Here is a 16,890-nt window from a genome sequence, read left to right on the forward strand (position 1 = left end):
CGCAGCACGGCGCCGTGCCACAGAGATTACCCGGCGCATGGAGACAGTCCATTAGTGTACGTTGTTGAAGCGTGACTGTTGAGGGTTGCTGTGTACTTTTTTTAATTGTGCGACTTGGTGCCTTCTTGCACCACACGTTGGACCTTGGGACAGTGCTGCGATCTGTGGACTAAACGGACAGTTACGCATCATCATGGCGTCGGTTCGAATGTTGATGTATGTGCTCGAACATTTTTGGTCCTCCGGGCCGGATTATAACGCAAATCAAGATTAACGGATGGTGAAAGTGTTATAATAACATCTAGGGAACGATTTTCAAAATATTTTGCACGGGAAACGGTATAAGGACCTATCGGTGACGCGTGGTTGTAATGCCGACGGCTTATAATTAATGACGGACATTGCGAAGGTAGAAATTGATAATTATTAGAAGAGTGAAATTATGCGGCAGTGCATCTATGTTTACGGTTATTAAGGGCACACAAGAGTCCTTACGCGGGGATTAGTGAAGTTACGCACACAAAAATAACTAAGTCAAAAACAGAGGGAAACGCTTACCTACTAGATAAGCACAATGGCGGCACAAACACCGGAATTGCAACACGTAATTTTAAACTTTTTATTGGGCAAAGCCGATGAAGCCCGTGATTTATATGAAGCGTCGGAGGAGGATGCATCCAAATTGGAGGATTTTAAAATTGTATTTGAGGAAGTTATAGAAAAAAGGAGTGAATTACTAGCAAATTTCTTTGCTATGTGCACTAACCCCCCCAGTGATAAGGTCGATATGAGCGAAGTCAAGCAACAGTTCGCGGTTTATGAAGTAGTGTTCAGGGAATTGCGTAAATTATACAATAAACAGACGTCAAGCCAAAGTGAGGTTAAGGCACCAGGTGACACAGTGCCTAACACGGGATCGCAAGCCACGTTAAGTCCCCACGTGTCAATGTTGCCTGCATTACCGCTACCGGTGTTCGGCGGTAACCGCGCTGAGTGGAAGGGATTTGCGGAACTATTTAAATCTGTGGTTGGCCAATGTTTGCACTTGACTAAAGTGCAAAAAACTCACTATCTGTTAGGATGCCTTAAGGGCGAGGCGCGGGACTTAGTTTGCAACATACCAATCACGGAAGGTAATTATGATGTAATATGGGGCCTTTTGGAAAGGAAATTCTTGAGTGTTCGGATCACAGCGACCATCCATGTGCAAAAAATATTGCATTTGACTCAAGTAGACAGTCGCAGTGAGAATGCCCTTAGCAAGTTTGTAGCCTGTGTCGAAGAGAATGTAAATGCCCTGAAGGCATTGGAATTCCCTGTCGAAAAGTGGGACTTCCTCTTATTGAACATTTTGTTAGAGAAGCTTGATTCACCTTTGAAACAGGGGTTTGAAATGTCAAATGAAGAGGACATTCCCTCCTACCGCAATCTCTTGAAGTTTCTGGACAAGAGGGCAAAGGCAGCAGAGCAAGTCCATCTGTCTTCAGTTAGGAGTACCAGGCCAGTCTTCTCACAAAACACTTCAAGCAACCGGGTTCTTAACATAAATAAGTGGCGACCGATGAATGTGTCAGACTCAAACATACCTGGTTTTAGAAAGACTACACTTGTTTCAACTCAAGACAACCTGAAGTGTAGTGTGTGCGACGGATTTCATGGATTGCACACCTGCCAGGAATTTCGTTCAAGGTCGGTTGAGGATAGACGGAACTTAGTGCAGGCGCAGAGGCTCTGTTATAACTGTCTGCGGGGACAACACAGTGTAAGTCTAAGTTTCGCTGCCAACTCTGCCAGGGCAGTCACCATACACTCCTCCACATTGTCACGGGACAGGGGCCTAGGAACTACGCAGCGAGCTCAGATGACGATGGACGGGGTGAGGAAGAAAGTCCAGCAATTACCATGTGTGCATCAGAAGAAATGAGGCCGGTCAATCCACCCACCACAGTGCTGTTAATGACGGCATTGATACGCATCAAGGACGGTGCAGGTCAATACCAAGTGGTTCGTGCGCTACTAGATAGTGCTTCGCAGTCTTCCTTCATCACAGAGGCGTGTGTACAACGGCTGGGACTAAGGCGACATCGTACAACTGTGAGTATTGCTGGGGTTGGCAACACTTTGATCCCGGAAGCCAAGGGATCAGTTATTTGCGAGATTAGATCACACCAATCACCAAAACTTCACATCACCAGCAAGGCATTAATTCTTAAAAGAATAACCAAGGACCTACCATCAACTAAGATTGCCACTGGGAGCTTAGTGCATCTAGATGGCCTGCCGCTGGCAGATCCCCAGTTCTCTGTGCCCAGTGCCATAGACATGCTGCTCTCTGCGGAGGTAGTGGCAGAAGTAATGACAGGTACTAAGATTCACGGACCGCCTCATGCCTTCCAAACCCTATTCGGATGGGTACTGGCAGGCAATGCTCCATGTGCACAGTTCACTCAGCAGGCATCAGCATCATTACTGGTACGCACTGACATGTCACTAGACCTCGCTCTTCAACGGTTCTGGGAGGTTGAAAATCTCCCTAGTAAAACCTTCACATCCAGGGAAGATCAGATCTGTGAACAGCACTTCCAGGAGACTCACAGGCGTGACAACCAAGGCAGGTACATGTTGAGGCTTCCGTTTGCACGTTCAGCGGACATGTTGGGTGATTCATTCACAACTGCCCTCAAGCGATTGCAGGGGTTAGAGCGTAAACTATGTCGATCCCCCCAGTTGCTTCAGCAATACCAGCAATTCATGGAGGAGTACGAAAGCCTGGGTCATATGTCAAAGATTGGGACATTGACACAGGATGCCGACAGCAAGGTGTCTGTATCGTTAAGGGCGGATGCGCGTAACCAACCCCTGTACATTATACCACATCATGCTGTGGTCAAAGAAGATAGTTTAACGACTAAGGTACGCGTAGTATTTGATGCATCGTCGGAGACGACCAATGGACCCTCCTTGAACAAGTTGCTGTTGTCTGGTCCTAAATTGCACAAGGAGGTTGCTGACATAGTGCTGAATTTCCGAACATCAGCAATTGCGATAACAGCTGATGTATGCAAGATGTATCGTCAAATCGTAATTGATCCTGAGGATAGGAAGTTCCAGTGTATTTTGTGGCGTAATTCGGTTAGTGACCCCATACATATATTTGAGCTGAACACTGTAACGTATGGACTATCATCTTCACCCTTCCAAGCGCTCCGAACCATGCAGCAGTTGGCAACAGACGAAGGCGCTAACTATCCTGTAGCTGCTCACACTCTGTTACATGATGTTTTTGTCGATGATATTGTGACCGGAGCTGATACTGTAGGTGATGCACAGGAATTGAAAACTCAGCTAGTGGCGCTACTCGGAGCAGGTGGCTTCCAACTTCACAAATGGTGCTCCAATAATGGAAATGTAGTCGGCACCCATGACACTGTTCAGGCTGATATGAAATTTGACATTACGGAGTCGGTGAAGGAGTTAGGAATACATTGGACGCCATCAAAGGATGAGTTTTGCTACAAGGTAAAGGTACCCACTGTACCGAATACCAAACGTGGTATTCTGTCCTTCATAGCTCGATTGTATGACCCATGTGGCTGGTTGGCCCCAGTGATTACAGCCAGTAAAATTCTGCTGCAAGTGTTGTGGACTAAGGGTCTTGGTTGGGACGACCAAGTTGACGAAGACATCTTGTCTGAATGGGAGAGCTTTACAGCAGCGTTACCATTGTTGTCTCGGGTACGAATACCCCGATTTATTCCATTGCAAGAATTGGACGTTCAGTTTCACGGGTTCTGTGACGCGAGTGAGAAGGCCTATGCTGCAGTCATGTATGTTAGGTGTGTGACAAGGAGCGGTGAAGTTACTGTGCGCCTGCTAATGGCAAAGTCAAGGGTTGCTCCCTTAAAGACATTGTCCATTCCAAAACTTGAGCTCTGTGCTGCACACTTGTTGAGTAAGCTATGCTTACATGTTTTGGCACTTTTCCAGCCCAAGGTCAAGACTCCAGTATTGCATGCTTGGACAGACTCAACTGTTGTCCTAGCTTGGTTAAGAATGTCTCCACACAAGCTGCAGACATTTGTAGCCAATAGAGTGGCTGAAATTCAGAGTGCTGTGCCGCCAAGTGCCTGGAAGCATGTTTCCTCGGAATGCAACCCAGCTGATGCAGCTTCTCGTGGATGCTTGCCAGTCCAACTGCTGGAGCAGTCTTGCTGGTTCGGCGGTCCTGGATGGCTGTTGCAAAAGGAAGAACATTGGCCATCACAGGCGATGAAACACCACGGGAGCATTCCCGAACTGAAACCACCCTCAGTTGCAATATTGGTTGCTCAGCTTGAAAAGAAGTCAGAGGACCCTCTAGGTCTTATCCAGAATGCATCTTCATTGAGTAAACTTCAGGCTGTGGCAGCATGGGTTCTGCGGGCGAAAGCAGGATTCCAGAAACAACAGTACTTACAGGACACCATTTTAACCTTCAAGGAAAGGGAGGCTGCTTTAACTTACCTGATCCAAATGACCCAATTATATTTCTTTAAGGATGCCATCACTGCCATCAAGAAAGGGGAACCATGTAGTAAGAATATTCAGGCATTGGCACCCTTCATTGACTTACAGGGAGTCGTCAGGGTGGGCGGCAGGTTACAACATGCCTCTATTCCTGAGAGGACGAAGCATCCTATTCTGTTACCAGCACAAAGCAAACTTTCAGAGTTAATTGTGATTCACTTTCATGTTGGCCACCTCTATGCGGGCCCACAGACGACTTTGTGTCTGACACGGCGTCAATACTGGATAGTCTCTGGAAGAAGTCTAGTTCGCAAGCTGCTTCACAAGTGTATGAATTGTTTCAAGGTGAAAGCTACGGCATTGAAACCACTCATGGGCGCACTACCAGTCGCAAGACTTACTCAAGTCAGAGCGTTTCGCTCTGTAGGAGTTGATTTTGCAGGACCATTTCTCACTACCCCAGTCAGAACACGAAGAAGAGTGACGTATAAGACCTACATGTGTTTGTTTGTCTGTATGGCCACTAAGGCAGTACATCTTGAAATGGTGACTGATCTTTCTGCAGACGCATTCTTAGCAGCCTTGAAACGGTTTGTCTCACTCCGAGGAACTCCCACGGAAATCTACTCTGACAATGGTACAAACTTTGTGGGTGTCAGTAACCACTTGAAGGAACTATACAAGACACTGTGGTCAGGCGAGCCTCGACAGCACATCCTGGGTGAAGCAGCTCAACGAGGTATCAAATGGCACTTCAACCCCCCCGCAAGCCCTCACTTTGGGGGCCTCTGGGAGGCGGCTGTTAAAATAGCAAAACAACACATGAAGCGAGTAGTGGGAAACCTGCTTCTTACCCTAGAGGAATTTGTCACTCTGCTAGCACAAATATCAGCGGTGATGAACTCTCGGCCACTGTGTGCACTATCAACAGACCCTGAAGAGTATGATGTACTCACTCCAGGTCATTTTCTGGTTGGCGAGCCAATGACTGCTGTGCCAGACCACGATTTGATGAATCTTTCCCTAAATAAGTTGGACAGATGGCAACTTGTTACCCGCTTGCAACAGACAATGTGGAAACGGTGGAGTGTGGAGTACCTCCACACACTTCAACAACGTGCTAAATGGACCACCCCAACACCTAACGTACAACTAGACCAGCTGGTTTTGGTCCAAGAACCCAATCTTCCTCCACTTAGATGGAAGACTGCGAGAGTCACAGCTCTCCATCCAGGCCAAGATGGGATAGTGCGTGTTGTCACACTGAAGACTCCTCATGGGACATTTGTGAGACCAGTGGCTAAAGTTTGCCCATTGCCCATGAACTAACCGAACTAGTTCTTGGCTAGTTCACATTCTTGTTAGGGATGTCGTAGAGTGGAGTAGTTTTTTACCTGGTGATTATGAAAATACTTATTTTCGGTGGGCGGAATGTTGAGGGTTGCTGTGTTTTTTTAATTGTGCGACTTGGTGCCTTCTTGCACCACACGTTGGACCTTGGGACAGTGCTGCGATCTGTGGACTAAACGGACAGTTACGCATCATCATGGCGTCGGTTCGAATGTTGATGTATGTGCTCGAACAGTGACGGTGGTGATAATTTTATGTATTGTAACATTGATCTGCATTCCGACGGATTATACCGTTGTGTTGTGTGGAAGTGTTGAGCATAACATTTCATCATGTCATCAAATGAACAGAAAAGAAAGCGAGTGGTACTGTCAATCGACAGCAAAACAAAAATTATAGAATGATTTCAGAGTGGAGAAACGATTGCAAAACTTGCGATTGAGTTTGATGTCGGTAACACAACAGTGCGCGACGTCATAAAAAATCGTGAAAAAAATCCTTCATTTTGCTTCACAGGCTGACACTGAAGTGTGTGTGTTACAACTAGTACTTGGCACGCAAGATAAATTCAGTCATCACTTGCTGACGCGGCGCAGTGATACGACGGTGTTTGTTTATTTCAAAACTCAGCTAAGAGTGAACAGAGAATAGATATAACGACCCCTCACGGTTCCTGAGATTAGGGTCGTTATAGAGAGGTGGTCGTTATAAGATTTCCGACCCATCTGCAACCCTCTCAAAATAGGCCGTTTTTGCACTAGGTCCACGTTCAGCAAGCTAAAAATAAATTAAAATCTAAAATTTAAAATTCATATAAATAAAGGGGGATAAAAACACCGTGAATTATACAAGACAGCAGAGACACCGTTTCAAAACCATGAAATCAAGTCTTAATGCACTGGTATGAAAAATCTTATCTCGAAAAGAATTTTGAAGGCAATCGTTCTGTAAAACAATAACCAGCCCGATGGTGTTACTGACAACAGAGCAATGAGCTAAGTGTGGCAGCGTTGCTTACGGGCGATGAAAAGAATGCGTGACCTTGGCAACTATCAGCTGTCTTGGGCCCTCGGACTGGCGGGCAGCTAGCCACACACCTCGGTGCAAAAACGACTCGCGTGCCCACGTCTCCACACACGAAAGACTTAAAAACCACTGCTGGCCAGCACTAAGCAGTCCGCTTCTATGTCAACATTGCACACGCACACAAAGCATGTGTATATGTATATGTAATCTCCGAATGTTCACAGATGGCTGTCTGTGGGCTAATGACTTTTGAGGCAAGCATGACTCGTTTAACCGCGATTTTCGATTATCCGACTCACTCGTCCCCTTCATTAACACGGATAATCGGGGTTCTACTGTACATCAGCATGTAATTGAGTGTTTTTAAAATGTTCCATTGTTGTAATGTAGAAATTAGTTAATAATAAATAACATTTGTGCTATCAAAAAAAAAAAGCAAACTCTTTTTCAAGCCAATTTAGTATGGAGTTAGTACCAAAATATACGTACTAAATATAAATACATTTTGGTACTAACTCTATGGTAAAATAAATAATTTACATTCACTGAATTTAATATATTGAAATATTATATTTTTATGATGTGAGTTCAATTTTGATTAAATATGCTCATTAATTTCATGATTTTTGAGGGCATTTAGGTGCTTTATGGTGTATTAACTTGCACTTCGTTATATGGTGTAGTGACATGATTTAAGGTGTTATTTCGGCTTAATCGCAATCCACCATATAATCTTGTCCTTACTAACCGCACATTCCTGTTAAATTACGTACGAGGCTGCGATACATTCCAATGCACTGAAATGTACAATAAATTTAAAAACATTAAAAACATAAGAAATTTAAGTGGACGTGAAATATAATTAATTTTTTCCTCCATATGTAATTTTTTACTTTTAGAGTGAAATGTTTATAGCTTATCAAATAAAATATTTCTGGACAACACCAATGCTCAAGGTCACTTTCTCACAACAAACCTCATTAAAAATGGATTAATGAATACTTTATAGGGATGTGCGAGTACCCAATATTTTCAAGTACGGTTCGAATCCACAATTACCCGAACCCGGAATCGTTGTATGTACATGGATTTGAACAGTATTACGAAGATTCACAAAAGTTATAAATTAATTTAATACGGCTCAAAAATACTAGCAGTGAAAAATAAAATTAGGCTACTATTACGTAAGTATTTATAATATGATGTATCAAAGAAAGATATGTAAATTAAATAATTAACACAGTGACATTAAAAGAATTTCGAGATTTCGAGAGCTTAAACTATAATTACGAATTTTGTCGTATAGTAAACTATTAACTAAAAACAATTACATACCTACAAGAAAAAAACTGGCTATTTATTGGAGAAAAAATGGTTTCGTTTGCTGAAACGTTTATCAAATCTGAGATTTCCCTGTGGCGTGCAGTTTATTATGATTGAGTTGGAGAATCGAATATGTTTTGGTTTTCATATTTTAAAGTGTTTATTATTAATTAAGTTTACATAATTATACACATTTCAATCTCAGTGTAATATTTAATTGCCAGTAGTTACAGTTAGAAAAAAGAGAACACACATTATTTTTAAATTAATCATTAATTTTTAATTATTCTGTGCTTAATATTGGGAATCGGATTCATATCTCAAATATTGCCAGGGATTCGAATCGGATTCGAACCAAACTGAAAATCAAGGATTTGCACATCCCTAATACTTTACAAAATAATCCACGCGATTGCAAGACTATAGCCGTGCGAGCAGCGGACGGACACTCACTCGAGAACGAACTCCTCGTCCCAGACGGGGTCCGGCCCGGTCTTCACCTTGGTGCGAGCCACCTTCACTTGGTTCAGCGACACAATGCAGAAGGGGTTCGGCACCAGCTTGTACGGCAGTCTTGAGCGAGGGGCAAAGAAACACCAACTCGCACCCGCTCCGCCAGACTCAATTCATACAGCTATTTCAATGGTCATTCTGCTACTAATCTGTTCGTTTTCAGTTCGTCATCAATGTTTTCTGCCAAATCCATTGCTATGTTTTACTCTTTACAATTAAACTTTGCTTTATTTTCACCTTTTTGAACTTTAGTATCATTTTCTCTCTTTAAAATTTTTTTCCTGAACTATAGGTTTAAATTACCATCCAATTTTACCCTATAAAGCATTCTTTTTTTCTGGACAGTCAGTTCAACTTTCTAAATCCTCGAAAAACTTGTTCAAAGAAATGTACTCAATATATGCACAATTTTCACACATTTGCACCACTGTCTTTTCTCTCAAAACTAATCGGTGTTAATGAATGGCTTTACTCGTAGTGTCTGCTGGGTTTCCCCGCCCACCCCCGCAGCCGACTCTGCGAGCACCGCGTACGATGAGCGTACCTGTGGGCGTCCAGGATGTGAAGGTGAAGGCAACGCAGTTCTCGCAGCTTCTGCACCTTGGGCGACCTCGTCTGCTGCGTCACGCACAGCGGCTTCAGCGCCGAGATCCAGTCCTGCCACACACACACACACACACACGCGCCGAGCGTCACACCGGCACACACGTACGGCAGTTGTTGCACAAGAGAACATTCCGTGGCTTGATCAAGTGAAATCCACCTAACATCAATTTATTGTACACTTATCAACACCCTACATTATTTTCCAGAATGATCAAGTTTCCAGTACACACAGATGTCGCAAAAGTTTGCCAATTCAAACCACCCAAAAATGAAAAGCAAAAAAAAAGGGGGGGGGGGGGGGGGGGTTGTCTGTATAGTTGGTTTACAGGCGATAATTTTACGTGATAACGTCATAAGAAAACATTGATGAAAAATTGCATACTTTTTAATTTTCAAATATTATTTACAGTTTTTTGCAAATTTAATTTAAATAATCTGTTCCAATATAATCACGAACAATTAGTTAAAAAGGCCCGCCTTAACCTGTTTGATATTATAGAAGATTTTCTCGCACGGTGGTTGGCCAGTTCTTATATGCTCGGCTCAGGCGGAACGTGACAATTTTTCGTGCATGCAGCCGGCGTTCATCGATTTATAAGACGTTATCACGTCAAAAAAAAAAATATCTAGACTACATTTCCATGCACTGGGTGCAAAGAAACAAAGACAGCACGATGTGTTCTCGATGGCATCTCGCAGCTTGTTTCTGTCCTCTTCCCCCTCCACTCTTTTTCCCAGGTCTTACACTCCTCACCCTATGTCTAGTCGCGCATGCACACACAAACTTTTGGTAGGGCCTAAATTAGCATGTAACCTCTGGCCGCGGCCTCGTCACCGTTACTGTCGTTACTCAAGTAAGTAGTGAGATGTCCCCAGGGTCGCAACTGAGGTGGGTCGTTGCTGTTGTTTAGTATCCGTTTGTCGGTTGGTGTGGTGTGTGGCATGTGGCGGACATACCAGTTGTGTAAATGTAATTGCAATTTTAAATTTCCTTTTTTCAAAATTATGGTTTCAACCTGCCGCCCTCTAAATTTAGTCTGGTTTTTTTTAACGCAGTTGTACCTGCGACCAGTGATTCTTTTTAACAGCCTCATTCTTGATTTTTTATATTTATATATTTTTTTTTATTATTTCAATTCTTTTTTTTTTATAAAATAAGTGTAATACAGCTCTGAAGAGAACAACATTCGCTATTAAATTCGACATTGTAAATATTTAAAAAATTTGATTTGATATTCACTTCGCATTAAAAAAAACTAGTATTCGCCCAGGCTTGCACATTGCATAAGTAAATCCTTCCCCCCCCCTCCCTTGCACATTTTCTCCACAAAGAATTAAATTTTTTTTTTTGGATGATGCCATAATCTTTGTCATTATTTACACGGGACAGGCACCCTGCAGGGAGATGGTAACGCCTGGCACAGTGAGCAGGTGTGTTCCCACAGCCGGTCGCGAGGGAGGGGTGGAGGGGTGAGGTCACACCTGCGCCAGGTCGGCCGTGTTGGCGCACAGGTAGGTGGTGGTGGCGAGGCACGGCAGGGCGCGCTCCACCAGCTGGAAGCAGTGCGGCCGGTCGAACACGCTGTCGTGCACCTGGTACAGGTACGCGCAGCTCAGGTCGATCAGCCCCTTCGGCTTGGTGCGCTGCAACATACGTCGCACGGCCTCGCGTCACACGGTCTCCCGTCACACGGTCTCCCGTCACACCATCTCCCGTGTCTCCCGTCACACGGCCTCCCGTCACACGGCCTCCCGTCACACGGCCTCCCGTCACACGGCCTCGCGTCACACGGCCTCACGTCACACGGTCTCCCGTCACACGGTCTGCCGTCACACTGTCTGCCGTCACACTGTCTCCCGTCACACTGTCTCCCGTCACACGGCCTCGCGTCACACTGCCTGCCGTCGCACGGTCTCTCGTCGCACGGTCTCCCGTCACACGGCCTCGCGTCACACGGCCTCGCGTCACACGGCCTCGCGTCGCACGGTCTCCCGTCACACGGTCTCGAGCCTGTCTACACACTGCTCGCGCAAACCGAGATCAAGTGTGGACGAATCGCAAGATAACGACCACTTTAATAAACAGCAAATCTCGAACCTAATATTCGTACCATACTTTTTTTTTTTAATATACCTTTGATTTAACATCATTTAAGATTACTACCTTCAGTAACTAAATATAACATCTCAAATTCAAATAGATAATCCAACATATAATTTCATAACATTATAGTTTTATTATTTATTTTAATTATTTGATATTTGTTGCATGCCTACCTACAGCTTATGGCCTTGGGTGGTAGGCACGATACAAACAACACAGATACATGCAGACAGAACAAAACAATACAAAATACAAGACAACAAAACAAAACAAAACTATACACACAACATGCAACATTTAACAATTAAGTAGTAAATAATTTCTTTATAAATTTTATAAAGTAGGAAATAAGAATAAAACAAAAAAAAACTAACTTGAAACAATATGATTATTAACCACAAGAAAAAAAAAATTAAGTTTGGAATAGTTGTATTTTTTAATTTTATTTTGCTATCTAATTCAGGAAATAACCTTGCATATTTATTGTAATTTTTATGGTATTCTTTTAACGCCAATGGTTTCCAGTTAGCACTGACAGTGGGCCATGCACGTCAGTGAAACGTGATTTGTCTGTTGACTCTTAAAACAAATGACGTGATCACACCAACCTACTTCACACTACACCAACAGTGACAATGTTACTGCAGGGTGGGATGCGATTGATGGCCCTAACCGACCTTGGGGTTGTCGTAGAAGTAGAGGTGCGTGTCCGTCCCGTCGACCAGCAACACGAAGTACATGGACTTCCACTTCTTGTTCTTGTCGCTCTTCTTGTTGAGGTAGCCCTGCATCTTGATGCCTGCCAACAGCAACGCACCCGTCAACGACTACCACAGCAACCGACTTGCCTCGCACCGAACAAAACATTCCTTTTGGTAACGACCAAACTAATAGCTTCAAAAAAAATTTATTGATAACCTGTATTAATTCTTATTCAAATAAATATAGATTTTCACACTGATGTATTAATTGATTATGAGCAAGGCTAACATCGTTAAAATTTGTCACACAGTAAATCCCTGTTAAGAAGTTTCATGCAAAAATATAGACTCATAAACACGGAACTTATTAAAAGGGTAAAACTGCTAAATTGCATGTATTTGCAGGTCAAGTGTTTTTTTTTTTTTTTTTTACTTATTGCACTTAGTGTGATTTTCTTAATAGGGTTTTACTGTATTTGAATGTCAACTACTGTAACTGCACATTTTAATAAGCATATCATTAATTTGGCATTCATGCTTAATCAACAGCTCAATTTTCCCAATACAAACATTTATAACCTTAGAGAAATTTGAGAAATTTTGGAAATATTTTGTTACAAAGGATAAAACAAATCAGCTCCTACCAAATTGGCAGTTGATATTTATTTATTTTTTTTTATAAAAAATTCCAAACCATAACCATTTATTATTTAATGGTTATGAAATGTTAAGCAAATGTTGAAAAAGTGTGAAAACAAGTGTTTCAGAATTATTCTGTACAGTCAAGAAAATAGAACTGCAGAAAAGTGACAGTCAGATGTACAACAGATGTTCTAATGATTGGTATAGCAGTTACTACTACGTATCTAATATCAATACGAAGAGGGAAAATAGAAAAAAATAAGAGAGCAGTTTATAAACACGTACACTAATATTACAAAATATTTTTTAACTTTTTTTGTGCAATTTAAAAAAAATTCTATTTTTTTTGCTTGAGAATGAGGTTGTGAATTTTTCATTCCATGTTTTTGGATGAAAATGAGTTTTCCAAGATCATTGTGAAACTTTTGCATTTTAAAAATATTTTGTCGCTGGTCTTTCAAACAAATTTTGCACAATTTTAAAATTCGGGTTATTCAAAGAAAATGCAGCAAAATATGTTTTTTAAAGCATTAGCTGGGAAGACTGGTTTTTGACTTTTTTTGGAAAACTGCTTTGTAAGTTGCAACTTTGCTCTGCCTGCGACTGTCGTATCCTACAAACAAGCCGCTGCACTTCTGTAGTGAGCCCGCTCGCTTCCTGACTCGTGCTTGTTATCTCCGGAGGCTGCACACAGCAGTGCACTAATCAGCCGTCTGCAGGAAGAGAGGAGAGATAAGTGACAGCGATTAGTGGCATCTGCAAGGCGACAACGCATTTCAGATTCCTCACTGTGCCAACCACCACAACACGCGCTGTTTAAAGTGGCAACCGTACAAAATAAAATCAAATCATATATCCAAGGCCAGGCAAGGCAACAGAGCTTTGCCATTATTGCTCTTTACAGTGTCTATGATTTAAATTAACACAAATAAAACCTTTGAAACACACTTTTTTCTTCACAGAAGAAACTATTTCATCCTTGAATGGTACGTTAAAAACCACATACTTTGGTACAATTAAATATTCTTCGAAAAATTAGACAGGCCAAAATAGTTACTACACTCAGATATATACACTTCAAAAATTGACTAAAAATAGGTACTTATTTATATTTTTGTTTAGTACTTACATATAGCATAAAATTAAATGGTAGAAAATTTATAACAAATGCATGAATGAAATCGTTAGAAGAGTACAAAAAGGAGATGTAGTCTACTGGTGTGTGAGAAATTTTGCATGGAAGAGGAAAGTGCCATTAAAATTCAAACAAGTGATGTACAATACCAAGGGAGGAATGAGGAACGCTGGGAAGATCAGAGCAATAGGAATTAAATTTATGAGGAGTATGTTGGCAGTTATGAGGTGAGACAGGATGCTGCAAGAAAGCTAACTGGAATGAGATCATTAAAAAGAAGAAAAAATGAGATGGTATGGACATGTGCAGAGAATGAGAAAAAGAGAGGCTGCCTAGGAAAAAATGGAGTTTAAGTAAACATGAATAAGACAAAGAGGAAGATCAAGGAGGAGATGGAAAGTGAAAATACTTAAAGGAGTACAGGAGAATATAGTGAAGAATTAGGAATGTTGGAGTGACAGAAGAAAATGGAGCAGGGTGCCTAGCAAACCTGCTGTTAAATATTCCCAGACTTTTCCCGGCCCAGGGAAAAAAATTTCAAAGACCACTGATACTAGTTAGTTGCCAATAACTAATAAAAAATTCAAAATCACAACTCGTACACATAACACACATCACTATTGCAATAGTTAACTATTAATTTTATTGCACTACTTTCAGTAACTGTGAAATCAATGCTCTTGGTCAAAGTACTGATACAATTACGGCAGAAAATAATGGGAGAAAAACAATTTGTAACAGTGAGATGCAAGTTGTGTAGGGTGGAAGAAGTAATGTGTTTCGTGGAACCGGTAAAAATAAAAAATAATTTTATAATAAAACAATAATTTTTCAGTAACCTCATAAAAAAATCCCTGATTTTCCCTGACTTTTTTCCTGCCGCTAAAAGTCCCCTGTTTTCCCTGTTGATAGCCACCATGTGGAGAAATTTTACTTTGCTGACCTGGCCGCAGGTTGGAAGCAGTTCACTACGATGAGGACGATGACTTACTACGAAAGCATAATGAACAGTAATAATTGAAATTCATACAGTACTGCAAACAACGCACACCCACCTTTATTCTTCTTGACTCCAGATTGTTCCCTGCACTCGCGGAGTGTCGCGTATATTTTCTCCGCATGCTGAACTTCTTTAGATTTGACGGTGCCATCACCCTCCGTCATGGACTGCGCATGAGACATTGAAATCACACAGACCGATGAATAACACATCTTTAAATAACATATCTTCTATCAATCATACTTGAAAATGAACTCAACAAGGCAAAAAGAAAAAAAGAAAAAAACAAAGTAAAAGTCAGTCATGGGGACTGTCAATAGAAGTGAAAACTTAAAAATTTTGTTTTTAAATGTGTAATATGAAATCATTTCTAAGTCAAATGTACGCAAGAAAATGATTTTGGTATTATATAACTAGCATTTCGGTGACACGAACCCATAAGTTTTGCCCCTACAAATAATAACTTTAAAACTAGAAGAAATGAAGTTTTTTCATTGAAAGAATGAAAAATTATTAACTTAAACCTACAAATAATCAACATTATCTCTAATAAATCAATAACCTGACATTTGAAGAAACTCACATTGTAAATAAATAATTAAACAAAAGAAAAAACATAACCTCAACTTACCTACCTACTAAAAAAATATCCAATACTCGCAATATGTACCACACAATAACGTTAAAATTTCCTTGGAAAATAAAGAAAAAATTAAAAACTTGTATCTTTAAAAACAGAATAAATTAAGTTTTTACTTGAAATATAAAAAAATTTAACACGTAACGTGACCATGTCGATAACGACTTACATGAATTTACTCCCTATCCAAACCTTCACTTCAAGAAAACAACCACGCAACTGATCGGCTGATCGACTAACCCTTCCGACGGCGAGGATGAGCGTGTGGCCCTCTACGATCTGCTCCTTCCTGTAGCGGTTGATGACGGCGTCGAGACACTCGAACGTGCGACCGCCCATCAGGTAGCGCACCCCCTTCTTCTCGATGCGGAACCGCTGGATCTGGTTGTTGATGTGGAAGAACAGCGAGTAGTCCCCGGGAGAATTGTCGCTGGGACGCACCAGGAAGCTCCCCGGGCCGGCTGGACACAGGCAACAACACGCTCTCACCTGCCGGCTGCGTCTCAAACCCAGTCACAACTGACGTGCGTGAATCATCATTGTTTGTGATCTATTTAATTATGTCTACATGTGCAAAATTAAGTTTCAACATCTTACTGAATTTTTTTTTAGTTATTTTACTGGAATATTTATTTTTATGTTATATACAAATCAACTCTTACACTGATACACTAATACACACAACAAACCATCTTGCATTTAATTTAAAAAAAAATTAAAAACTGAACCATTTTTTTTTAACTAGCTAGCAATCATTATTTTTTCATTTGTCATAACTTCTCAAAAAATCATGGCTGTGGTGATAATACACACCAGAAAATTCCTCTTTAAAAACAGTAATTAATTATGACACTAAAATGAAACTTCAACTGACGGACGCGGAAATGTGTATTTTTTACCTTGCAGACCAACTGTGAATTAGCAATTAAAACCAAGGCACAAATAACTTTATTTTAAGAGAAAATACAGTGTAACCATTAAAAAAAGATTTTGGTTGATAATTATTTTTGTTTAATAATTTTAACTATTTTACCCTTTGTCAATAATCACACATGGTTGAACTCTGCACACAAGTATTCCTTGCACTGTCTACATATTTTAATTCCTTGAGAAACTTCAACTTTTCACAGATCATCAGAAGAAATCATCAAAAATTTTGGCCAATTTTTTTTAATGTTTAATCCTTTATATGGTGTAAAAATTTCAGCAACTAGAAATATATGACAAGTCCATCTCTCAAGTAAGGCATACTCATATTTAAAAATAAACTATGCAAAAAAAAACATTAAACTCACCAAGAAATAATATTAACAGCCCAAAAATTACAACAAAATTCTGAAAAAT

At 41.1% G+C, this 16,890-nt stretch overlaps 1 protein-coding gene across 1 annotated transcript in view; it reads right to left on the bottom strand.

Annotated features, from left to right (window-relative positions):
- LOC134537463 (ras GTPase-activating protein 1) overlaps window positions 1-16,890 on the bottom strand; it is a 48,811-nt gene that overhangs the window by 20,033 nt on the left and 11,888 nt on the right. Inside the window, exons 5-10 of the mRNA XM_063377922.1 lie at window positions 15,787-16,007; window positions 14,962-15,073; window positions 12,106-12,227; window positions 10,807-10,968; window positions 9,263-9,375; window positions 8,659-8,778 (exon numbers count right to left, since the gene is read on the bottom strand). Of these exons, the coding sequence (XP_063233992.1) occupies window positions 8,659-8,778; window positions 9,263-9,375; window positions 10,807-10,968; window positions 12,106-12,227; window positions 14,962-15,073; window positions 15,787-16,007 (850 nt within the window). The remainder of the gene's footprint in view (window positions 1-8,658; window positions 8,779-9,262; window positions 9,376-10,806; window positions 10,969-12,105; window positions 12,228-14,961; window positions 15,074-15,786; window positions 16,008-16,890) is intronic.

This window comes from Bacillus rossius, chromosome 12 (assembly GCF_032445375.1).
Source record: "Bacillus rossius redtenbacheri isolate Brsri chromosome 12, Brsri_v3, whole genome shotgun sequence".
NCBI lineage: Eukaryota > Metazoa > Arthropoda > Insecta > Phasmatodea > Bacillidae > Bacillus > Bacillus rossius.